Source organism: Helicoverpa armigera, chromosome 4 (genome assembly GCF_030705265.1).
Source record: "Helicoverpa armigera isolate CAAS_96S chromosome 4, ASM3070526v1, whole genome shotgun sequence".
Classification (NCBI taxonomy): domain Eukaryota; kingdom Metazoa; phylum Arthropoda; class Insecta; order Lepidoptera; family Noctuidae; genus Helicoverpa; species Helicoverpa armigera.
This window is the reverse complement of record NC_087123.1, coordinates 4,665,004-4,690,677: the sequence shown is the minus strand read 5'-3', so window position 1 is coordinate 4,690,677 and position 25,674 is coordinate 4,665,004. Positions and strand designations below refer to the sequence as shown.

Below are 25,674 nucleotides of genomic sequence, written 5' to 3'. Positions count from 1 at the left end.
ATTAGTTTACCTTATTTAGTTTATTTGTTACTTTATTTCTGGTCACTAGGGCCCATAGAAGAGCTACTATACAAATAGAGGGATTGAACCCGACAAACACGCCTCTCAGGTGACCCCAGACATAACTGCGAGGAAATCACCCTCACTGCCCATATCCACTGCCATCTGTGGACTGTAAGTAAATAGAATGATATTCAATAAACTACTTCTCCAGGAAATGAAGCCATGCAAAATTGCCCGTTATTCTTTACCAGAATCCGGTGTATAAATGAAAAAAGCTAATCTTATAACAATATTTATTTTCTATTCCTACTTTATGTACATTATTACAATCTTTCACCTTTGACTCGGTCTTAACTTAGTTAATAGAGACTCAGATAAATATTTAATAATTTTGCTAACTATACATACAATATTGTTCATAACAATATAAGATATCAACTTAGCGTTCCAGTGTCAATTCAAGATACTTTTGTGTCCTGGAAATTAATTCCATACCCAGGTGAAATGAAGCCTCTGTAATCGTGGATAAATAATAATGTTAAATAACAGTAACTTATTTTTTAAAATAGATTCTGCGGTTTTGAAGCCAGGCTATCATTTTATTTTTGCATTTGGTAGTGAAAAAAAATGTGGATCCGAATCTTTTCTAGATTTTTCTAGTGATACCAAGTGATTGATATCTACGAGGCTCTATTATCGTTATAAATATATATTGTATTATTCAATGTCCTCTATTTTCTGTTCTCCTTCTTCAGCAATTAGCATTTTGTGGTGTTCTGCGAGTTTATCGTTTTTAATTTTTGCCGATTTTTCCAATGCTTGGTTTAATTGATCCTCTCTGTAAAACAAAAATAATGTTATTAAGAACTTTTTGCCAAAGACAATTGTTTTTCTCTGGGTTATGTTTACTTTTTACATTTGTACAAAAACTTGAGTAGAAGCCAAAGTAGATACATGCAATCAACTCCAGTTAAAACAAGCCTGCATAATAAAAAGTTATGGTGATCCCTAGAAAGGATTCCTGGATGTTTTGAAAACATAATGGGATGTGGTAAGTGTCGCATTGATTTCACCAATTTCATATTTAGCAATTTTAAAACTAACCTTGCTTCTTTCAGCTTATATAAAGCTTGTCTGATATCTTCCATAGAGACACCAGCCACTTTCAGTATTCCTATGATAATAATACCTCCAATCATACTCAATGCTGCTCCTGTAAAATAAAAAAATAGGTAAGCAAAAGATACCTGTAAAGTTTTGTACCTCTACATACTAGGCATTCGATTCTATGCAAACACAGGAATGATAGTTCAGTACCGCATATAAAATTTAATAACCCTTGCTGACCACCACCTTGCAGAGCTGCTAAATGTGTGTATGCCACGGCGGAAGAAAGTGGAGCGGAGATGCCGTAAGGCAGGAAAATTTGGCGCCTTCTTATAGGTCAAGTAACATAGGGTAGGTGTGACCAAAATAATCAGTCACTATTTTGCTCCTGCTCCACCTGCGTTAGCGTTAACGTTAATGTCAATGGCCAACTACACGTTACTTATTGCATTAAAATTGCGTGTTGGCTACACTTAGGTACAATTCTGCAAAGAGTTAATCCCTCATGAAGTAACGCGTTAACACACATTAAAGAGGTTAAACTCAGACACACAAAATAATTCTAAAAACTAAAGCTTTCTCATTTGACCATTCCATTACCGTGCTCGTAAAATGCAGTTACCGCTTAAACAAAGTATCTACACTCGTCCTTGCATGCGTGCAATGAGATGGCATTAATGTAGCCAACATCACTTAGCGCTCTAAGCTACGCACTAAAACCCTTTGATGTGTCCAAAAAACCGACACCCGAGTTATCGCTTAACGTTTAATGCTATTCATAATGCCATTTGTATAAATTGCCATTAAAACGTTGGCCACATCTGCGAAATGCCAAAATTTAACGCGTTAAGACGCAGGTGGAGCAGTAGCATTATACTAACACATCTGTCAAAGGTTGGTGGTAATTCGGTTTTCAAAAAATTGGCAAGTCCCATAAAACGCATATGAAGGTGAAACTAGTAATGTTCCTGGTCCTGGTGCTAGTCTCATAGGAGATTTTGAGTTATGACATCTCTGCTAGTCATCCATGTTCTCCATGGTGTATACAGCACTGACTACACCAAGTCTGCACAAAGCTTTATGGTATAGGATCAAACTCCCGTTATTGCTAATTAACTACATAAATAAGCAAAGAATATTTTCATACCTAAGCCAGCACCGACTGCAATAGCTGGAAGTCCCATATCAATCTTATATAGTGCACCGGTGAGGGCACCTGCTGACACATATTCAATTAAAGACGTGTTGCCTCGGTAAACTGAGATTGTTGTTGCTATTAAACTGAAAAAAAAAACGTTTTACATAAAGGTTTGATGTTAAGGTACGATTTTAAAAAGTCTCTCTCTGTTGGATAGTCTTTAAACATAAATTAAGTGAGGCTGTAGGCTACTTTTCAGTTAGGTGTGTAAAGAAATACCCACAAAATGCAAGCAAGACAAGGATAGCAAATGGATTATATATTTCTTTCAAGGGGTCTTGTTTTTCATTATACAATATAGAGAAACTTCGTTGGTACTTTATTAAATAAAAAGTTATGGATGTGTGCAAAGTACAGCTGAATCTGTTTGTAATGACATCCAAAGGACTTCATAGGGAAAAACATCATACTCAGCGGGCGCCATAACACAGCATTTAGTGTAAAATAACAATTTGGATATTGCATGACTCTCCCAATTATTGTTGAGGGCATGATGCAGATCAGTCAGTTATAAGCACTAGATAGATGAAGTCATAATCAACAGATTCTACTGTAGTATTTTTGATAATATTAATTATTACCTGAATGATCCTGTGAAAAAACATAATCTCCAGCCCCATCGGACTGCTCCCCTTGCAAAGGCCACTGTCACATAATCTTGCAGTCTTTTCTGCAATCAAATGTTCCAAATAATAAATTATAAGTAGTTATTTTTTTAATTATATATTTTTTTTCAACAACTCAACCTCAACTGTCAACACGCGCGAAAGTGCTGTTGGAGATTTAAGTGATAAATACATTCTCTAGTCAGTGTTTTCTATGTGACATTGTTAGTGACACAAAGTGATCAGTGATTAAAGCAGAAAACTGTGTCCAAAATCCTTGAGTGACAATCACCTCTTAAAAATTTTCTAAAACCACCCTCATAAAATTTTATAATTATTGTCTTCACTATGACAATATGTCATCTGACATTTGGTAGTGTTGCAATATAAATAATATTTGAAATGCCACCATGAGCTCCGAAAATGGTAGAAATTTAGTGGGACCGGGGAACCACTCCCCAAATAAAAAAAATTCTCCACCTATGCCTCAGGTGTGTGCGACCGCTTCCAACAACAAAAAAAAGGCCTTGACTCAAAAAGTGCTTCACCCTTCTCTCTTTAACAAACAGAGCGAATTCAACAACAACAGTTCCCAGTATGCTTAATTCGAGCACAACATCGAATCAGACTGTAGAAGAAGGTCTGGATACACCGTCTCACTCAGAAAAACAACCTCCCGCTTGGCAGCGTGTGCTCTCATCAAAAAAGCGTAAGGTCTCCGAACTATCTCCTCCCAGTGCAAGTACCTCTGCAAACAGATTTGCTAATCTACCCGTTGACATAACGGAAGATGAGAATATTCAGCCGCTTCCAACTAATAGACCTCCGCCAATCATACTCTACGGGATTGAGGACGTTAATGAACTTACAAATCTGATAGAACCAATCGTAAGCCCTGCAGAGTTTAAATTCAAGGTTGTCAACAAAAATCTTCTTCGTGTCATGGTTAACTCAACAGAGAGCTACAAGCAAGTTATTAACATAATAAGAGACAACGGACTTATTGGGCATACATTTACACCGAAGGATAAGAAGTGCTACCGCTTTGTAATTAAAGATCTGCATCACACCACCCCGCACCAAGCGATAAAAGAAGTAGTTGAATCCTCGAACAATAAAGTAGTTGGCGAGATAATCAATGCTCGCTATGGCCCGGACAAAATACCTACATCCACTTTCTTTGTAAACGTTGAACAAAGCATCCACAACCGAAATATCCAAAATATTCAGTACATTTTTAACCAAAAAGTTAAAATAGAACATCCCCGCAAATCCAAAACCATTGTTCAGTGTCAGAGGTGCCAACAATATGGGCACTCTAAGAACAACTGCATGAGGCCACATAGGTGCGTTAAATGTGCTGAATCTCACAAATGCGCAATACTCCTGCAAAATGTGCTCTCTGCCATGGCGCTCACCCGGCGAACTACAAGGGCTGCGAAGTTTATAAGGAGATACTCGCTAGAAGATCAAGCAAACAATCGGAGCATATTGCCAGAAGGAATCCACAGGCAGCTATCGGCCATAACATGCAGTCTCCGACGGATCCATCTAATAATAAATTAGATCTTATCAAAGCACAACGAACAAACACAGACCCTAACCGTAAACCAATGTACGCTGACATATTGAAAACTAAAACATCTGAACAAGAAGCTGATACTTCAACAAGTAATAGAATAGAACAAATGCTTTTAAAACAATCTTCAATGTTTGAACTTCTCCTCCAACAGATGAGTACCCTTATTAGTCTCATGACAACACTACTGTCCAAGTCAACAAAATGACATCATTAAAGATTGCAACCTGGAACCTAGATGGACTAGCTCCAAATAAATATGAGGTTGAAGTACTTCTCCACACCCATAACATAGACATCCTACTTGTATCAGAAACCCACCTTACCGCGAAAACATGCATCAAGATACAAAACTATAATATATATGCCACTAACCACCCAGATGGTACTGGACATGCCGGAGCAGCCATCATAGTACGATCATGTATTCAACACCAAGAGCATCCGCAGTTCAGAAAAGAGCACATACAAGCAGCTACTGTAGGTATAGCAGATCGTAATGGCACTTTTAATGTGTCTGCCATATATTGCCCGCCTAAACATAAAATCATAAAAGAGCAGTATGATGAACTGTTTGACCATCTAGGTACACGGTTTATAGCTGGAGGAGACTGGAATGCCAAAAACATCCACTGGGCGTCTAGACTCACGAATACCAGAGGAAGAGAGCTTAAGAAAAGTTTGGATGAAAATAACCTCACAACAATTTCGACGGCAGAGCCCACGAACTGGCCAAGTGATCCAAACAAACTACCTGACGTTATTGACTTCTTCGTAGTAAAAGGATTGTCTCGACTCTTTCATCAGATCGAAACATGCCTTGATGCCTCATCCAATCATGTCCCGGTTATACTTACTATTGGCACAACTGCTCTAAATATTGGAAGGACCCTAAAGCTATACAACAGGCGCACTGACTGGAATGCTTTTCGAGAGTTACTTACCGAGCGGCTTGATCTTAATATATCCCTAAAAACCGAGGATGATATTGAAAATGGAGTAAAAAATCTCACCGCCGGAATTCAGGAGTGTTGTTGGAAGTGCAAGCCAGAGATAGCTGAAAGACCACCTCAAAGTAAAGTGTACTCGGAAACCATACGAGCCAAAATTCTGGAGAAAAGAAGACTAAGACGAGTGTGGCACACAAGTAGACATCCGGATCACAAAAGAGCGTTCAATAGAGCAATCCACGAACTTAAACATCTCATATGTGAAGCTAACGACATGGCGATGCAAACATATCTGGAAGGCCTATCAGCTACTAAAGTTACCAACTACTCGTGGAAAGCATCCAAAAATCTAAACCGGTCGGTGTAAAGTGGTCACTTTATCACAAGCCACCACTTCGAAAAAGTGATCTAAGCTGGGCCAAATCCAGTCTAAGTAAGGCGGAAACTTTTGCGAGTCACCTCAGTCAGGTTTTCCAACCAAATAAAGCAGATCCGAACACAGATGAGACAGATATCGACGTTGTCTTAAATCAGGACCTTCAACTCGATCTACCTCTAAATTCAATATCTCCTAGAGAGATCTACAGAAATATTAAGTCGATGGATAACAACAAAGCCCCAGGATTTGATCTAGTTGACAAAAAAGTTTTGGAAAACTGCCTCGCAAAGGAATAGTATATATTACCATTCTAGCCAATGCAATGTTAAGAGTAGGTTATTTCCCAGAACTCTGGAAAGTATCTCAAATTATAATGATACATAAACCTGGCAAACCTGTCCACGAAGTAACATCGTACCGGCCAATCAGCTTACTGCCGGTTATGTCTAAGCTGTTTGAAAAGTGCTTGCTACACAGACTCACCACTGCCCTTGCAGAAAAATCAGTCATACCTGACCATCAGTTTGGATTTCGGAAGGAACATGCCACTATAGAACAAGTGCATAGAGTATGCAAAACAGTGAGGAAGTCGTTTGAAAAGGGAGAATACTGCTCAGCGGCTTTTCTTGATATCCAACAGGCTTTTGATAGGGTGTGGCACAAGGGATTATTTTATAAAATAAAGAACATATTACCTCACACATTTTACGCCATTCTAAAGTCGTACCTATCTAATAGACTCTTCCAGGTACGGGAGAACGATTGTACCTCAAAGTTTTACGATATATCTGCAGGAGTGCCACAGGGGTCAGTGCTGGGACCAGTTCTGTACACTCTCTACACATCGGACTTACCACAGGGCTCTGGGGTTACAATTGCAACATACGCCGATGATACAGCCTTACTCACTTCGAGCAAGTGTCCCATTCAAGCTTCGCAGATACTTCAAAGGAACCTAAATGAGATGGAGAAATGGCTAAGAAAATGGAGAATTGCTGCAAGTGTGTCTAAATCAGTGCATGTCACATTCTCTCTGCGCAAGGAAAATTGTGCTCCAGTGACTATAAATGGAATGCAACTACCACACCACACAACAGTTAAATACCTGGGGATGCATCTAGACCGCAAACTCACATGGCATAAACACATCCAGACAAAAAGAGAGGAGATAAAATCCAAATACAGGGACCTGCATTGGTTACTAGGCAGGAACTCTAAACTGGCTGTAGACAACAAGCTCTTGATCTATAAATCAATTCTTAAGCCCATATGGACATATGGGATACAACTATGGGGTGCCGCCAGCGACTCCAATAAGATGATCATACAAAGGGTGCAAAACTACATCTTAAAACAAATATCAAATGCACCCTGGTTTAGCAGAATGTCAGATGTACACGAAGTACTCGGCATACTGATGGTGAAAGAGGAAGTAAATCTTCATGCTGCCAGTTACAAAATTAGACTTGAGAAGCACCCAAACCAACTTGCGGGGCAGCTCACAATACCTGCGACCATTCGTCGGCTAAAAAAGCGGCGAGATATCTTCGACATTTAGATTACTAAATAAAAGAAAGGTCCTGCTCTACTGGGAGTAGTGACCTAAACGCCACTTAAACTTCACCTTATCTGCTTATAGTCAGGAGACTGATCGCATGATTGCAATAAGAAAAAAAAAAAATATATATTTTTTTTTTTTTAATAGTTAAACTCGTTTAAAAGTAGTACCTTAGCTTCAGCAGTTGATTTAAATATTGTTGCTTGATTGTTTTCTATGAAGTTCAAATAAGCTACCCTCGATGTTGAAAATCCACCGAGACAAGCTCCAATAAAGGCCCCACATAGTGATGACTGCAGTACTGTGTTCAACTCTGCAGATATTTCCTCATGTTCACTGGAATCATGTTAATTGTGCATAATGGTAATCCATTTCATGTCTTTCTAGAGGTTAAAATTTTGTGTTTAGTTATGACTTATTGGGCGAGTTTTCTGTTTATAGATGTTCAGGTAATGGATCTCAGGGTGACCTCAGGGAGAAAACAGTAAACCAATAAGTGTAATTCTTCGTATATCATGCAATCAAGAAGCAACGACAGACAAGCTTATAACGAGGGAATTCTGAGTTTTGCTGACATACTTACCCCCCAGTATACATTAATTTGACTCTGTCCCAACCAGTTTGTGGTACTGTAGGATGTTCTGGGTTGCTTAGTAAATCTTTGTCATATTGGCCGGTCATTTTACCAAATAAAGGAATTGTAAAAGATGGTGTCAACCGTAACGCTGTGCGAAACATTGTAAGGAACGGATTTTAAAACTAAGACCACTAGCATAAAAAACTGTATCAATCTGAGTATGTATGTCGAATTTCATCAATTTTATCCTAATTCTATTAAATGAAAATTATAACTTTTATTTTCATTTCATATTCGTTCAGACATTATTGCCAAATGCCTGACATTGACATTCTCTATTTTTCAGACTGTGACAGTGACAATGACAGATGAGGTTGACATCAGTATATTCGTGTAGAAATTACGAATTAAGAAGGTACTTGTTGTAAAGAACTTTCCCTATCATGTTACCGGCCCAACCTGATATCAGGACAAATTAGTTTTGCCTAGGCTAAACCACCATAGGATTAACAAGTAAACAACAAACACACACTGTGAGAGAAACTAGTATGCTCTACTAGTCTAAACCAATTTAACAAACTAAAATTTTGTTTCAAACAGCTCCACATGCATGCTCCCTTCGATGCATGTGCATGATTGACTATAAGGTATGAGTTCGATGTTGATTTCGATCATAGAACATTAAATATATTTTTCAAACATCGCGGATTTTATTGTCCTTGTTTACGCTTAATACTTAAAGGGTAAGTACAGGCTTCTAACGTAGCCAGGTTATGGACTCATACCTTGCTTACATAACATAGGTATGTAGGTATAGTTATATGTCACGCATTGCCAGTCTATCAAACGAGAGTAAGACCGGGATGCTAAGTGTATGGTCATTGGTCTGCGCATGCTTTAAGATGACATTCCCGTTTCTAGAAAGGGGATCAAGACCAAATAGGTAGTAGGTTCTCTTTAAACAATGGGCTGATCATCAAGCTGCCTATCTGAGACCATACCTACTCCATGAAAAAAGCGTGACGTCGGAGGCAAATTAGGTATGCCCACAGGCCACAGTTAGATCCATCACTGAGGTAAGATTGGTAGGTAACCTACGGCCGTTATGATTCAAATAAAAATATATTTTTTCCATTTTCAACTATATTTTATTATAAAATCACAAAGAATAAATCTAGAATTCAATAGGGTAGTCACTTAGATATTAATATTGTTGTATATATTTATAATTCATATAACTGTATTACACAATGTAGTTTAGTGAGCGCGCGGTTTCTTAGGCGAACCTGGCGCGTTTAATAAAATAAATTTTCACAAACAATCATCAAAATATGTTTTATCTTGAAATATAGCTCGTTAAAGCTTGCCATTTTGATTTTAAACGTGATTTAGGTATTAGAGATAAAACATTAGTTAAGTTGAAAGGAAAAATATTATTATATCCCTGTTATTTTTCCCAACGATTGGTCTTTGGCATATTGAATTAAGACTAATAATTAATATTGACATGTTCAAATTGTTTCAGCAATATTACTAAGATAGTGAACAAAATTAGATGTGCTTCCCAAGAAACTGATGAGATAAACGTTACTCGAACGATTGTTTACATCTATTTAACTATTTTAACTTTACACACAACCCTTTAATTTGCACACCTTTATTTAATTCTTTTAATGAAACAACTAAAACATTATTAAAACAAGAAGAAACCAAGGAAGGTAGTAACAGTAATACTTCCTAAGAAGGGTTTTCGATAAGTTAGGTAGGTATATAATTAACTAGAGCGACTACTGAAATTAAGATAGGATATTTAACTAGTAAATCTTAAAGTAATGATTATGTTAATCTTTACTGTAAACTTTAATCTTTACTATAGATCCTATTAATTTAATTTGTAATTATTAACATAGTCGTGTATAATATTTACAATCTCAGATTAATCTAACATGGGTGTACCTGCCACTTTGACGCACAGGGGCTCTCGGAACAACAAATCTAAACGTTCGGCACGGTGTCTCGTGCCTGGTACAACTGGGGGCGTTAGGTCGGGTCATATTATGAAGCTCTCGTATGAGATCAAGTGGCAGGCACACAATAATTTCGCTAATTCAACGTTTCATTACGGAATGGTTCAGTTCTTTCCACACAGTAGGAATAAGGGACGTGGCACGGACACAAAATAACCGCCTCGGGCGATCAAATGCCACGGGCAGCGCTATAATTTTAATTCACATTATACCCTGTGCGAAATACAATATTCCACTTGATAATATTATATAAAACATAATTATCATTGGCAATATTTTAAGTCCCTTACTCCCTTTACAATTCAACTAAACAACGTGTTTTATTTCGCCTAAATATTTTTTCTCAAGTCAGATGACTCCGTTGAAAAAAGGTAGAGATTTTATTCACAAGTTATATAAATATACCAAAGCGTAATAGATATACTTTAAAATGTAGTCGAGTGTAGATTTCGCCAGGATAGTAATAATTAAGTTCTATAAGTACGAATATGTCTAGAATACCAATTGTGTACTAATGTACATCATCTCATTATATTGATCCCCTTTAACATTTATAAGTTTTATTTACAAATAGTTTCTTGAAACTTGTTCAGGTGGTCTGAAATAAAGGGATGAAATAAACCACAGACATTGATGAACAACAAACGCAATGAAGGCAGTGTGGGTGAACGAAACGTGTCTGTGACTCCGCACCGCTGTCCTATCGTAGACAATTGGTATGGAAATTGAAATAATAAAAAGGGATTCAGGTAGAAAGGGAAAGGATTGAAAATAAAGAACAAAAAGTATCAATGATAATAATAGTTTAATTATGAAATTAAAAATAAAGAGTGAAATTAACCACACAAAAGGCTTAAAATTAAAATAAGAAATAGACGACGACTTGTCGACTTACGAAAGATAGACAACATCGAAGCAAAGTATCGAGGAGCATGACAGTATTATATATGCGCCTTAGCCAAGTTCTATTTACTGATATGTTGGCCTTTATCCACATCGTTATGAGTTACTAAATACAGCTAATATATGTATGTAGTAGAGATAAATACGAAGCGCAATAAAATATAAGCATATTCAGTTCGATATGCGGAGATATGTATGGAACGCAAGAGATACATACGAAGTACATAACGGAGGATAGTTCGACGGCGACAGACCACGCCGATTCAACTAGTCACATCGCGACGATGGATATCATAACACATTCGAAAACAACTTTCACATCATGTTTCAACGCATAACTTTAACTAACAAATTGAAACAATGTTCACTTACAATGAATAAAATTGCATATATTGCGCTTAATAAAACTCTCAAATATAATTTAACTGTAACATTTTCATCAACTTTTCAATAAATGTTAAGATTACTTCAATTACCTTTTACCTAAAATAATCTGTATTGACTTTAAATTTGGCATCTCATCCTAAACACTGATCTATTTATTATTTTTTAATAATATTACCATTAAAATCTAGATATTTAAAATACTTCTCTAAACACATAAATTCCTATAATTATCTATTAGTCAATACCAATGTTATTGAGAAAAGTTTAGGCCTGAAAACGCTACACACACAGTAATATAATTCGACCATTCTACGAATGTGTTGAGCACAATCGACTGAGTAACTGTAGTACGCGCGTAGTACGCGAGCGAAACGAAACGGAACCGCGGCTTGTGTGTAGCGTTCTACGCTGACTACACTGGATATGTAATCTCCTCTTTGCGATTCTTGTTTAATTTAAATACATAATAATAATACAATTATTATTAAAATTACAAATGCGATTACCGCCGCTTTCACGTCACTCGACCACCACTCCTCACCATTTCAAAACACAGGCACAGAATCCTGCGCCGTATAGAAAAACATTTTCAAAAACGTGCAAAATATCACCACACCCTGGTCACCTAACATTATCTAAACCAAATAACTACTTTTACGTTCTTATTATAGGTAGGTACTGATTAATACAATATGATTAAATTTTTCTATTAAACCTTACGTCGTAATGACAATCTAATATTTTTTCAGTTTAATCATCTTACTAAGCTCTATCTTTATTTCTTATGTATGTTACGTGATATATATTATACATTTTATAATAGTGTAAATATGTGATTTTTATAACTTCACAAATGTTTTCTAAAATAAAAGTTTATTTTTTTATTTTATTTTTGCGACTATTTTTCGACAATGGGATATGTTCAAAGTAATGGAATAGTGAAGACTGCCTGACGTGGTATAACAACGTGGTTCGACCTGGCCGCCGTACTCAATCTATGTACATGTCGCACGAACCGTTACGTTTATTTATCCTACAATATACATTCCCTTTTCTATCCTAATTGAATACCGAGCGTGGCATCGTCGAGATATGTAATGCATTGATTGATATTAGTGACTTACAATATTAATTAACATGCCAGTACAATCGTCATCAGGTATCTGTTTCACGCATGCTTTGCCTAATCACATAAAGTGGACGTGTAACTGAACACTTAAACTGGTCCTAAATGTAGCTCTCGCGGCATCCCCCTACTAATCCGTTACCATATACAATCTTTTTACAAAAGCTTTCCTACCAGACTTTAAATATTTGTGACGAATTCATAAGATTTTGATAACGTAATCACTTAATTCACAAACTTAATCTCTTTTGCATTGGACTAGACATATTTTTTAATTAATTTAAGAAGGCAAAGATGTGTGAAATCCAATCGAGAGCTTAGCGAAGTGCGAGATATTGAAGTGGGAGTGTGTCTATATACAAAACGAAGTATCGAAGGGACAGCTCATTAACTAAAATACTGTTTAATGAAGTTATTGTGACCTAGTGTAAATACTGTTGATTAAATATGTCGTAGAGCAAAATCAGATCTGGCTAATACTTGATAGACCGTCGCCAACTGCAGTGTGGCAATATCGTAGCAATAGTGAAAATTATTCTAAAATATATGCGAGTCGGCCAAACCTCCCACCGCTCACAAATAAATAATTATCTAAAATTAACCACTTAGTGAATGTATGCACGAGCATTTATATGTATGTTGTAGCTACCATTAATATAAATTAACATCAAAATAAATGCATCATGTCACTATTATGTCACTGAACATAACGTTTAAATAGTGATATACAACTAGATGCTTAGCCATAAGAGATGTGATTACTCTAACTAATCGTCAATAACTATGTGAAGTAGAACAGACAATATCCCCTAACAACGGAACTAGGCTGGAAGCAACACCAGGTTATATCTAAAATATATTATTAAAATTATTTCTATAACTAATATTGCACACACATACACATTTCTAAACATAACATTCCAGTAATCAAATAAGAAAAAAATGTGTATGCGTACAAAACTATATTTACTTATAAAGAAATGCAATAATAGTAAATTGTGCATATTAAAATAGACAATAATAAAATATATTTATAAAATACAATTTAAGATTAATAACTGCAAATTATATGTGACCAAGAGTTATTCAACAATGTGCTATAATGTGATGGATATAAAGTGTAAGGTGGTACATAGCCGACGAGCTGGCGGGGCAATGTTTGACATTGTGCCCCGAGCGGACAACAAGGGTTGCCGTACAACGCAAACGTAACTAGCGCAATCTAATTGCAACAAATACCATCCTGATAAATTCAGTAACAAAATCAATATATTGTAATCACCGGGAAACATTACGACTTTATTATAAAAATAAAATAATCGATATACTTATTCAAAATATGGAATGAATATCACACAAAATATAATTCCTCTCTACGTGAATACGTTCCGTTTAGAATCGTATCGAAAATACAGTAGATATAAGCGGCGTTTGACTGTGATGATAGTTATCTTAGATTAGATGTACAGTAACAGTAAACGTACGTATTTTAAGAAAATAGAAATAGCACTTAATATCTAGTGATCCGTGTAAGCGTAATACAGATATATTTTAATTTCAGTCGAGGGAAATTCTCGATTTGTGTGAGAGGTACGATGTAAGCGTGGCCGGCTGGCCTCGCTTGTGTGATATTCCCCGCGGGACTTAGATGCTGGACTTGGAGAAGGACACTCGCAGGTGGTTGGACTCCGACAGCTGGTAGTTGTGCATCTTGATCAGCGCCGCCACCGCGTCGTCGATCGACGGCAGCTGCACCAGCGCCATCTTGCGGTCCTTGCTGGAAACACAATGAACATCGTGAGAATAATGACTAAAATCAATCATAATCTTTCTGTAAAAACATCAATGTAAAACAATTTAAATAGATTTTTTCTAAATCTCAAAAGTGATATATTTCAAATAGCAACTCAATTTACTGTAAAAATAATGGCTACTTACGGGAAGAATTTGAATGCCTTAATCGTGAATCCTCGCTTGGTGAAAGCTTCCTTGATATCGTCTTCAGACACCGTAGCTCTGAAATAATTAAAAAAATAATATAAATTCTTGTTCTAACCTGTTTCTAAACCCAGAACTGAGTAGAAGATTAGGAACAAAAAAGAAATTACAATTATTAAAGTTAAACGTACGGAATGTTAGACAGGTGAAGAGTCGCGCTTGGTGGGTAGATGTTTTGGTAGTTTTTGCTGCCAGGCTTCTTGAATCTATGCAGCGGGCTCTGAGAGTAATCCCTGGAAAACATAACGAGAACATTTTATACAAGAATCGAGATTAGTGCTACGCCGCGTAGCGATGCGCCTACGCACGTAGCTACTACGCTTTTACTACGATTTTGAGCTACGAAAATTTTAGTTTCATACAACAGACATAAGACATTATAGAGAGTCCATTTATTTCAAAATAACAGCGTTACCAAATTTTTTAGATTGTAAACAATTTTACATACTTATATTTGCCTTTCAAATAACATTAAAATGGAACAAAGCGAGTGAAGTTGTCGCTACCGAAACAATATTGACATATTGGGAACAAGTAGGTATTGGTAAATACAATCATTATTATTGTTATCAGATAAAATAGGATCTAAATGTCAAGTTCTCATACAAAAGTAAACATATAGGTACGGTCTGACCGGAGGTATGTTTAAAGGTCATACCCATCAATCATACATTATACAAAACTTGATATTTGCGAATGTAATTTTGATAACAATACCGTAAGACTGCCTTGAATTGGTGGTAAGTATCAAACAGTCAGATCATTTTCAAAATTTTATTATGCTTACACGTTAATCTTTTAGATTCTTCTTCTGTTTAGAACCTTACTTTTTTCAGAAGATATTTTTTGTTTTTTTTTTTTTGACACATTAAAACACACTGTTTTTTGGTCACACGGGCCGTAAGGTATGCTGAAAACCAACCCCAATATAGTTGGGAAAAGGCTAGGCAAATAATGATGATGATGAGGTATTTACCTGGTAAGTCCAGCATCAGGTTGTCCCTCTTTAGGCAGCTGCACCGTTTGGTGCTTGCTGAGCATCACGCGCATCGCCTTGCCAAACACTCGCAGCTTGTCCATGTGGGTCATCGCTGTTTCAGGTAACAACATAAGATTAGGTAAAGGCATATGGAAAAAGCTAGATGTTGTTTAAAAAAGAAATATCAAGAGTCTGGTGAATTACGATGAAGAGGAATAGAGGTCAGTCCGATGATGGCTGAATTTTCACACCGTCATCGGACTGACCTCTATTCCTCTCCCTCTGGCCTCCTTTGTATTGATTATTTTTGCGTATTTAAACATAATATAAACGGTTTGATAAATAATAAACTTCGTTGATATTACTAGAATGCCAAATGGATTAACTTGAAAATGTATTTTGTTTTTAATTTCCAATGAAAATAACTCAAGAAGAAGTACCAAAAGCTCATAAGAAAATGTCAATGAATAAGACTATAAGTAGCAAGTAAACACCGGTTACTTCATGTTACAAGAAAAACAAACTACAGCTGAGAGGAGAACCATAAGTACGCTCATAATCCTAAATAAATACATGACCCGTGTTATAAATTTCAACCTTAGTGCATTAGAAATAGGGTTGGTTGTTGTATACGTACCTAGATGGGCCTGGTGAGGTTCGGCCATCTGAATGAGAGCTGAATCCTTCTTATTGTAGAGAATCTTCACCCGTTGCACATCGCCGTACACGCCTATACGCAAACAAAAGTCTTACAAACACGCATTGAGATGATTCACTTGCAATAACAGTAACTATTCATATATATCGATATATCCTTATTTGTGTAGAGTGTGTTTTGTATTATGAAGTTTTGAATTTGATATTGGTGTGAAACACAGTCTAACAAAAATTGGATCATGTTCCTCAATGTTGTCTAAAGTATACCTACAGCTAATCTAAGTTACTACATTGAACACGTTTTTTTTTAAATACACAGCATAATTTAGTACAACGGCTTGTAATATATAATGTCGTGAAACGGGACAGTTGGAAAATACAAGAAGAAACAACTCCAAGCTCTAAATTGGTCACGGTTAAGCTTTCGATTAATGCTTTAGCGGTTAACAGCGCCCGCCTTGTACTGGCGCGCTGTGTTAAGCAAATTACTGCAAACAATTATTCACTTCTACTCACTATTTAATTAGCATCGAGTTCTTAAACTCTCGTTTGCTCGTATTTAACGCACCTCTTATAAAAAGCTCACAACAGCGATTGCCATGTTTGTGGCGTCACTGTCCGTTTACCGATATTCAGGTGGGTACATACTAAAACTAACTTAATGAAAAAACATAAAATAAAGAATAATGACGACATCGTCACATAGAGATGCGTATATCGCTGTACCGTATCTAGTTTGAAACTGACAGCACACAAAGAAAATAAAATAATGAACTGAAATAAAGACAACACTGGGTAAACAATAGACTATCTAACTTAGCTACACTAGGGTGTCTGAAACACAAATTGTCATACGAGTTAATAAAGCGTTTAGAATTGAGATTCGATAGTGTTATCAAGCAAAGCTTCGACAAGTCGTCGGATGCGGTTATCAGTACAGAAGTCGAGAATGTTAGCTGACAATTTGTCTTTCAGGCGACAGGGCTCAGGAGCAATATTAATGTTTTAATATAAAATACGGAATGTATGTGCACACGTACCGAAAAGGGTAAAGAGAGCGTCAGGCGTGACCATCTAAAACAATAGGAAAGAGAAAAGAGACAGTATTATAAATAGTCGTAAAAGATATCTGACATCATATCTATAAATAAATTAGCAACTTATCTTTAAGGAGTTTAAGTAGAATATATAAATATAACAACCTGTAACGCCGTACGTGTGGTTAATGCATTAGTTTGATTGAATTTAAAGTGAGCCCACAATTACAATGGTGTCTGATACGGCCGTTACTGGCTATTGTGTTAGCGTAATGAATAAATTTGCCAATAAACATTAAACTACTAAGTCGGAACAATGTAGGAATTTTGTCTAAACTGTTTTTAAGTACAAACGGGAGTGGTTGTTGATATTGATCAAGAGCAATCATTTAAGTTTTTTTTTAGAAAAGGGCGGTTACGAGAGACAGAAATAATAAATCCGCCTGCCAGTATTGAGGTATGTTATGTTTGGTGCGTGGGGTGTGTACCAACCTCCTCGTTGAGATTGGAGACGAGTAAGACGGTGGCGAGCGGCAGCGGCGGCGCGGCGAGGGCGCGGAGTGCGGGCGACGCGGGCGTCAGCGTCAGCGCGCCGAAGGCCGGCAGCCCCACGCCGCCGACGCCAACGCCGTAAGGTGATGCCAATCCAGAGCCCAGACCCAGGAACTGAGGCGCCAGCACGCCGCCACCTGCGGAGATACCATCTACGTTATTTAGTATATGTCAAACATAATGATTACAAATACAAATAGGAAGTAAGTAAGTAAACCTTTCTAAAAATTTGGATAAAATATTCAACAATAACATCTATTATTTGCTCAGACCTACTAATAACAATGCTCAAAGTTACTGAAATTATATTTGAGATTGTATATTCAATACACAGCATAACATTTTAGTCCCCTTTTATAATATTCAACAAACAAATCAGACAAGGAACGTAATTATAACAAAAGCAGAACATTCGCAATGGCGGAATGATCCACACATATTACAACCCTCTACGGTGCAATACGGATTTATGACGAGTTATTAGTCACCGCGGGAATATTTACCATTGAAATATGAATAATAAACAAGAAAAGAGCTAACGTGGAATAGCAAATGTAATTTGGAAGCGTTATTGAAGATTTATTTCGCACTGTAACTTCATGCGTATATTGACGCAACAAAAACATACGCATATACAGCTAAGAATACAAAATCACCGTAATTTGCAACATAAAGAAAGAAAGGCAAAGGCGCCTTTATACAAAAACATCAAAAACAGTGAAAATGAATAAAATATGGGGACCTATCAGGCTACACGGGGAACAAAGCATATTTCTCAGGCATTCAAGATTAATGCTATTACTAGGAACATAGAAAATGTTCAGAGAGTTGTAACGTAATGAGCATACCTGAGCTTGAAGATTTAAAATGGAGATAGACTTTTGAGATAAGAAAACCAGTGAACTACCTAAGTAAAAAAGTGCAAGAGCGATCGAAGTCAAGTCCAATAGCCAAGTGTGAATGGGGCAGACGTAGATACCCTGGGGTATCGTTGGATGCAGGACGTAAGAGTCTACGATACGTGTGAGAGTTGGAGCGCGGTGAGAAAGCTTCCAGGTGCGCGGAGTAGTGAGGACTAACTCATCCTGGATGCGAGGGCCAGCGCGAGGCGTGCCCGCAGTGGCATCAACTCACTGGTCAACAGCTGGTGCGCGTCGCCGTCGCCCGACGGCAGCGTCGGGTTCGTGTAGTCCCGAGACTTGTCGTTGTTATACTTCACGTTCAGACACGTCATCTTCGAGTAGTCGATGCGCAGTGTGCAGCAACCGTTGTAAATATTCTGCCCGTCTAAAGCCTAAAAATAAATAAAAAAGTTACCATTATTGAAATAACTTTTCTCGTTTGACACGAAAACAGAACAAATTATAAATCTCATCAAAAATATATTACAAGTCGGAAAAGTTTCACTTCTTTTGAGGGTCGTTTATTCGAGTGATAATAGGAATGTGATGATTTTTAGTAATAAAATGAATCGCATTCAATTTAACTTTTTAATATGATCAGGTTAAAAGGAAAAGCATTAGGTTACCCGGGTGACACTGTCTTTTTTCTACTCATTTTTAATTTGCATCGCAAGTATAAGGCCAACAAAGCGAAATTCCTTTTAGCACGATATAAAAAAGTGGATCGATACACTACCCGTAACAAAGAAGAAAAACTCGCATTATGGCCGTGTCAAAATTGTTACGTAGCGAGAGCAACAGCTATTTGTTTGGCCGCGACGCCTGCGGGAGGCTGATAACACCACATCGCGATAGAAAAGAGAATTAATTAAAATGCAACAGCACTCAACCCATTCCTGCGAGCATAAAGCTCGTCGGCGCGGGCGGCGTGTACATCATATTTTTATAATGAAACCAGAACACAACACGTTTTATTTTCACTAATGAAACTAATGCCATAAAAGAACCTCACAGTCATATTTATGATCGTGTACTCTATGCAATCGTCTGGCATAATTTATTGTTATAAATGGCAAGCAAAATACACTCAGCGTTTTCATTCACTATTTTGTTTTAAAGTTGCTAAAGTGTGTCAAAAAAGTATAATCGTTATTGTGAAAGGTTTTGTAATACAATTAGGCTCTTGAACATTATTTTTCAATTGAAAGAGTAGATTTTGGTCTTTTGGGACCAATGTTTAAATTAAACTTAACAATTTGCCAAATTAATAAACAGTTTTGTAGAATTAAGCGTTTGCAAAGAATCGAGGCGGTTTCCGTGGGGCTTTAAAAGGTTTTGTTAGCATTATGTTGAATTCAAAACACGCTTAAGTAGCTTTGTCGTGAGATGCTAAATTAGAATTAATTTATTTTAGCAATATGACTTTATTTTATATTCTAAAAAAAGTGCCAGCATTTGGGTGAAGCAACTAAAATATGTAAGAAGCCTACAAAGGGAAAGTTTTATCAGAGGATAAAAATTAAAAGCCTGAATTATTTAATTCCCGTGGAGTAAATTGGAGTTCCTTTGTAAACCGTCATCTGTCAAATGAATTATGACATTTTTACGACGGACTCCATTAGCTGAATAAAAATGTTTTGGGCTTTTAATGCCTTAGTTACGTAAATGATTGTGCTAGTAGCCATCGTTAATTATTGTCGTGGCCATTGTCTTTCCCTCTTATTTTTGCGACAGAAGGTCAACAGTAATAAAAATTATGAAGGGCTGCAGGAGAAATAAATCAAGTAGACAATTTTAATAAGTACTGATCATAACAACAGTTTTACAGTCGAATAAAAGTATCGGAGGAGTCGTTGAAGAAGCAAAAGTTCGATGTCGGAACGTGGGATATTGGCTGTAGATTTAATAAATTTCTGTTCTATATGCAAATGCGACCCCCTGATGTGTAGACGTGAATAGATTGGCTCGTTTAAAGCTCAACTTATATGGAAATGCGAAAGGCACGTAAGAAAGCGTGGAAGAAGATAGCTTCGATACGTAATTAGTTTTGTAGAGCCTCGCGGGCCCGAATTCGATTTTGAATGCCAAATGTACCGCGGCGAGCGTAAGAGAACGTAACGAGTAATTAATTTACAATTCTAATATACATCCATTTAATACATCGAGATTTTCGAGTGACATTTTAAAAGTCAAATGAGATCATAATCTGTGATTCCAATATTGTTTCATTTTCAGAAATTTGCATTGATTCCCAAAAATAATGGTATTATGTTGTAAATATATAAACAGATACGGGGCTATCCCAAGTGTCATATATTTTTAATTCGCGTTACTTTGTTGTTTGTCTACTTAGAACCCTTTAAGTGATTACCTTATTCGGTAAGAAACCTATTTTGATCTATTTGATTAATTTCAACCTTCAGATTTTCAGGGTATTCTAAGGATTAAAATCCTACTTTATGTTAAGATAAATGCTAAGAAATTAACTGTTACACGTGAAACCCTTTGGTCATTTAAAAAAACGATAGTTTGATTTAATTTCGGTGACGTTCTGCTTACTCATAGGTTTTATTTGAGCTTTATTAAACTTGCGACTTATATATACAAAATAGATATTAGTTTATGTCGCAGTGGGTGCCACAATTGCTTTCAAGTCACAAAGATAAGTAAAAATAAACTGTTATATTCACAATTAGACCTTTAATGAAGGTATCTCAGCTGAACGTTTGTCGTGGATTTGCCAAAGAAAAGAATGAGAGGAAAAAGAATAAGAGGGCAAGAAGGATTTTGAATTGCAGATTAATTTCTTACTTTTTATAAGCTTTTTCGGAGGCACTTTTGAATTTAACTCGGTCGTTACTTTAAGAAGTCTTATTTTAACCTAAAAATCTCAATGTTACTTAGAAAAGATTGTGTATATTTTACGAAAGGATCTGAAAAAACATTACGTCGTTGAATATTTTGTTCTATGAATAAGATTTACCTAATTTTCTTTTATTGTTTCAGCAATAAGGAACAGAATTTGTTTACAGATTCCTCGGCGATTAATTATGTCATCTTTTTCTTGTATTTTTAAGTTTTCCTATCTTGAATGACTTTAGGTGAACTCCCTGCGACGGCCATATTTCATTTAAGTTATTAGATCCGCCGGACAAAGTTATTCCGTAACAGCAGCACCTGCCTGTTGTAAAAATCCGGCATTCAAACTATGAAGGAAAATGTGCTTCTCAGTTTATAACACCCCCGATCTACTGCTCTCTCAGTATCAATATTCTCGGGAATTTTATTTTAATCTTCTGAAATGGTTATTTGCGCTCGCGGAGGGAGTCGTAATTGAGGTAAAAAAAATATTAGGAAGAGTGACAAGGTGATAAAACGACAAACGTCACGCCCGATTTTATATTGGAATCTTTTACTGCGTAATAGGGTGAACGAATCTCCGTTCAGACGATTTATTGGATCCGACAAACATTGATAATAAATTAGAATTTTTCACTTATATTTTCTGGGTCAGAAAGTTAAGATTGAGCGGCGGGAAGGCTTCGCGGGTACAGACTCGTCGGCGTCAACGTAAGACGTAACAAGTGTCCTCCGTATCTCTTAATCACGTCCCCGGTAATTGTTTTATCTTTAGCTCGTTAGAACTCGTTTAAGCAAAGCCTTCTTAGTGAAGGATTAAATGCGGTCCGCCTTAATCCACCCCCCCGTTGCTAATTCTGGCGGTTTTTCCACGGAGACCAGATAAACGTTTTTGTTGGGGTCCCGAGCTCGCCGCGTTTAATATTTATAAGAGCCCACATAGCTCAGAGTGCTTCTGTTGCCGGTGCAAGGATTACGCTAGCGCTGGAATGCATTTGGTTTTTGTCCGCAGATGACGTCAGAGAAATTGTAATGAAAACATTTCGGACACAACATTTTTTATTTTATTAAATGACCGGTTCCGTAAAGTGTTCAATTTGTGTTGATTGTGTAGTAAATCAAGTAAAAGTTGAACGTTTTAATTTAGAATAGTTGGGTCGGTTCACTAAACAATGTGTTTTGGACGGGTAGACATCCGCTCGATTAGCCACGGATAAAGGATCACTTATCAGGGCGGGCGCCCCGACGCTGCACTAAAAACGTACACCAAGAGCAAGCTTTTAACTATTAATAAAAATAAACCAACAAACAAAACGACTGCAAAATTGCTCATTTTAATCACTTCGCTTTTGCTATTGGAAAAGCATTTAAAAATTTAAATCGGCACAAAATGAGATTGCACTGTGACGAATGGCACTTTGAGTAATTTCTTTTTGGTTTGCTGAAATAAAATATTAAATGTTTTAATTTCGTGCCCAAAAGTGCAAACTGTTATAGTTTTGGTCGATTGAGTAAATATGGCTATTGTTTCTCTTAAAGCACAAGATTAATATACCCACCGGAAGCCCTGTTCGTGGATATATCAGGTAAATAGGTATTTCGCAAAATTTACTGCGAGAAGCGGACTCTTGTAAAAGGGAAATAATAAATTAAGTTTTGATAGTGGCTCTAACCTAATTACGGTACGTAGGTACACATTTGGGGACGCGTCACCGAACAAACCGCGTTCGCTCCATTAGACAATGTAATTAATACTCGCGGTTACCCCTAATTGTGGTTGACTGATAGTGACGAACGAAAATCGAGTGACGATAGCTCAACAACCGCGCCCACTTAACACACCGTTCCAGTTTGCTTTGGAAACGAAACTAAATTGGTGCTAAATGTATGTACATTGTGACATCATGAATAATGAACTCTATCACTTTAGCCGCAGGGGTAAGGCAGCAATCGGTTTTGTCCGTGAACAATATATTGTTATGAAACATAATGGCATTGTTTTACCTATGTTCTGTTAGTATGGCCATGTAATACAGCCTACGGGCGGCTTTATTGTGAAGCGGCCGAGTAAATCACGCGAGTGACGAAAGTTTAAAACTTGTCGCGTTCAACGGTTGATTGTCAGCCGCCTCTTGATTACGGTAAGCAAACCAGCCACAGAACACTAACAAAACAACTGCTAAACAATGTTTGACACGTAACTAGGTGATGCAGAGTGCAGCTCAAGCGTTGTTGACACAGTCTGTTGGAGCCCAAACAGGGGTGGGCGATGGCACGTGCAATTTTAAACGGGACTCGGACCTCGCTGCAGGTGAACGACGAACTGTTTGTTAGCCGCCGTGAAATTTCTATGAAGTTTGACCGTCACTAGCACAGTGCGGACGAGACTCTATAGCTAGTTTCCAACTTTGATACAATGTATTTTGTGATGTCAATAGCAATATTTCAAATAAAGCAAAGTTCTGCGAGGCGACGAATGAAATTTCCTTTGATGGCGCATTGATCTCTTTCAGTACATAGTTTTACTGCACTAGATTCGTGGCACTCCAACCGTTCGGCGCAAGTATTACAGACTCGCTCAAGGCGAAGATATAACATTTTTGACGGTTACATTGTTTGAACACGTCCCAGTGTTGACACAAAGACACCGGTTAGACGTTGCCGTAGTGCAAAGTGCAATTTTAAAATGTAAACAAAGCCCGCACCTTGAGTCCATAAACGGTATCTCGGATTTCGCCTTATTGAACCTTGGAGACGGAGTCTTGTCAAGTTTACCTCGTTTACTTATATGAAAAATATGAACGGCTGTTACTGACACGTATTACTTTTTTTATGATAATAATTCATGCAAATAGACTGCGCAGTGTGAATTTGACAATTATTTATGTTATTGGAAACTGTTCATATTTTATTTATTCATGCTACGCTGCGGGTCAAACGAATCAAAAATACCTATATTATACAACAAAAAATACTACAACATGATGTAATCCGGGTGTGCATATATATCAGGGTGCGTGATGAAAAATTGTGTGCGATATAAACAATAGATGGGAACGCACCTCGGACTGTTAATATGGATTGTCTGTGACAGCGTCGGCCACGTTATGGATGAGGCAGGAGTAGCAGGCCGGAGGGCCGCATGAATCACATTGTTATCAATCATAACTTACTGATGGAGCGGCCAAGGTTCTGATTAACGGCCCACGATACAACTACTACACTAATGACTGTCTCACTAGCGCTCGCTCTACGGTGACTGCTTCTGTGCTTGCGACATTTTGCTCAATACTGAATAAGTCACGCGGTTAAGTTCATTAATATTAAAATTTCAAGCCCTTTCAGCTAAAAATATTCTAAATTTTGTTAAATTTCCTGGTAGTACAATTTTCACGAACTCAACCCGACGTTTTGGTAGGTAACCCAAAGCGCTGTTCACGGCTATTTATATTTTTACATTTACATGTAAGTACATGTAGTCGAGCGCATTAAGAGCGTACATTTCGTGTCTGGGCGCATAAGCCGCCTTCTGAAAAGATTTGATGGCGAGGTTAGAGATTTATGTCAAGGATCATAGAGCCGGGATCGGGGGATTTCAGAGCTCCTAACATCCGACTGTACCCTTTGTGGCTGGAGCACTATCCGGCTTCACTTCACTTTGTACCTCTTACTTGTGCTGCCACTTACCTCGCGGGACGTTTTAATTCCATTTCGAGAAAAAACCGAGTCCGAAACGAGTGCCTACATGGAACTGAGGCCCGGCTAACGGCGGGCTTGTAAAGGCGATGTGTAATTTATTCTGTGTGTGGTGTGTTTGTGGATTACATCAGGTTGGCAAAAACATTCGAGAGAAAAAGTGTCTGTACACTAGTCTACGTGTCTCAGTTTATTTATAGTTTTTACATTTTCCATTTATATCTTTTTTAATTGTTGCTATTTAACAAACTAAAATTGGTGCTTAGTATAAAACAATAAAAACCAACATGCAACAAAACTTTCACTGGCAGAACACGAAAAGACTGATGCCCCAATAAAATAAACAATGATTAACAAGAACATGCCGATTGCATGTAGCATTGCAATAAACAGGAGGGCAATAAAAATAGATGTAGTAGCCGACATTGTATGCTCGTTAGGTCGCATCGGAGTTACGGACTAGCGAGTTACGACCTTAGATCCGTTAACGAGAGCAGACTTATTGCCGTCGCGACCACTGTCGGAACTAGAGTACCAACTAAACCAATGTTATTGCGCTGACAGTGGGATTAAAGTATGCTATTCTCATTTCAAT

General features: G+C 37.2%; 2 protein-coding genes across 12 annotated transcripts in view; both read right to left on the bottom strand.

The window, feature by feature from the left end:
• Window positions 1–282: 282 nt before the first annotated feature.
• Window positions 283–8,261, bottom strand: LOC110384164 (RPII140-upstream gene protein). The gene is made up of 6 exons (XM_064034140.1): window positions 7,963–8,261; window positions 7,550–7,715; window positions 2,890–2,978; window positions 2,258–2,391; window positions 1,108–1,216; window positions 283–841 (listed from the first exon to the last, which is right to left on the bottom strand). The coding sequence occupies exons 1-6, from the start codon at window positions 8,115–8,117 to the stop codon at window positions 721–723; spliced, it is 774 nt and encodes a 257-aa protein (XP_063890210.1). The 5' UTR covers window positions 8,118–8,261; the 3' UTR covers window positions 283–720.
• A 2,508-nt stretch (window positions 8,262–10,769) lies between these two features.
• Window positions 10,770–25,674, bottom strand: part of LOC110384162 (polypyrimidine tract-binding protein 1) — a 348,419-nt gene continuing 333,514 nt past the window's right edge. For 9 of the 11 annotated variants that reach the window (XM_049847022.2, XM_021345297.3, XM_064034075.1 and 6 more), the window contains 8 exons: window positions 18,757–18,916; window positions 17,563–17,774; window positions 17,074–17,107; window positions 16,014–16,106; window positions 15,374–15,488; window positions 14,529–14,630; window positions 14,338–14,415; window positions 10,770–14,176 (listed from right to left, as the gene is read on the bottom strand). In XM_049847022.2, coding sequence (XP_049702979.1) covers window positions 14,044–14,176; window positions 14,338–14,415; window positions 14,529–14,630; window positions 15,374–15,488; window positions 16,014–16,106; window positions 17,074–17,107; window positions 17,563–17,774; window positions 18,757–18,916 — 927 coding nt within the window. In that variant the 3' untranslated portion in view covers window positions 10,770–14,043. The remainder of the gene's footprint in view (window positions 14,177–14,337; window positions 14,416–14,528; window positions 14,631–15,373; window positions 15,489–16,013; window positions 16,107–17,073; window positions 17,108–17,562; window positions 17,775–18,756; window positions 18,917–25,674) is intronic. The other 2 variants (XM_021345298.3, XM_064034076.1) reach the window with 1 other exon arrangement.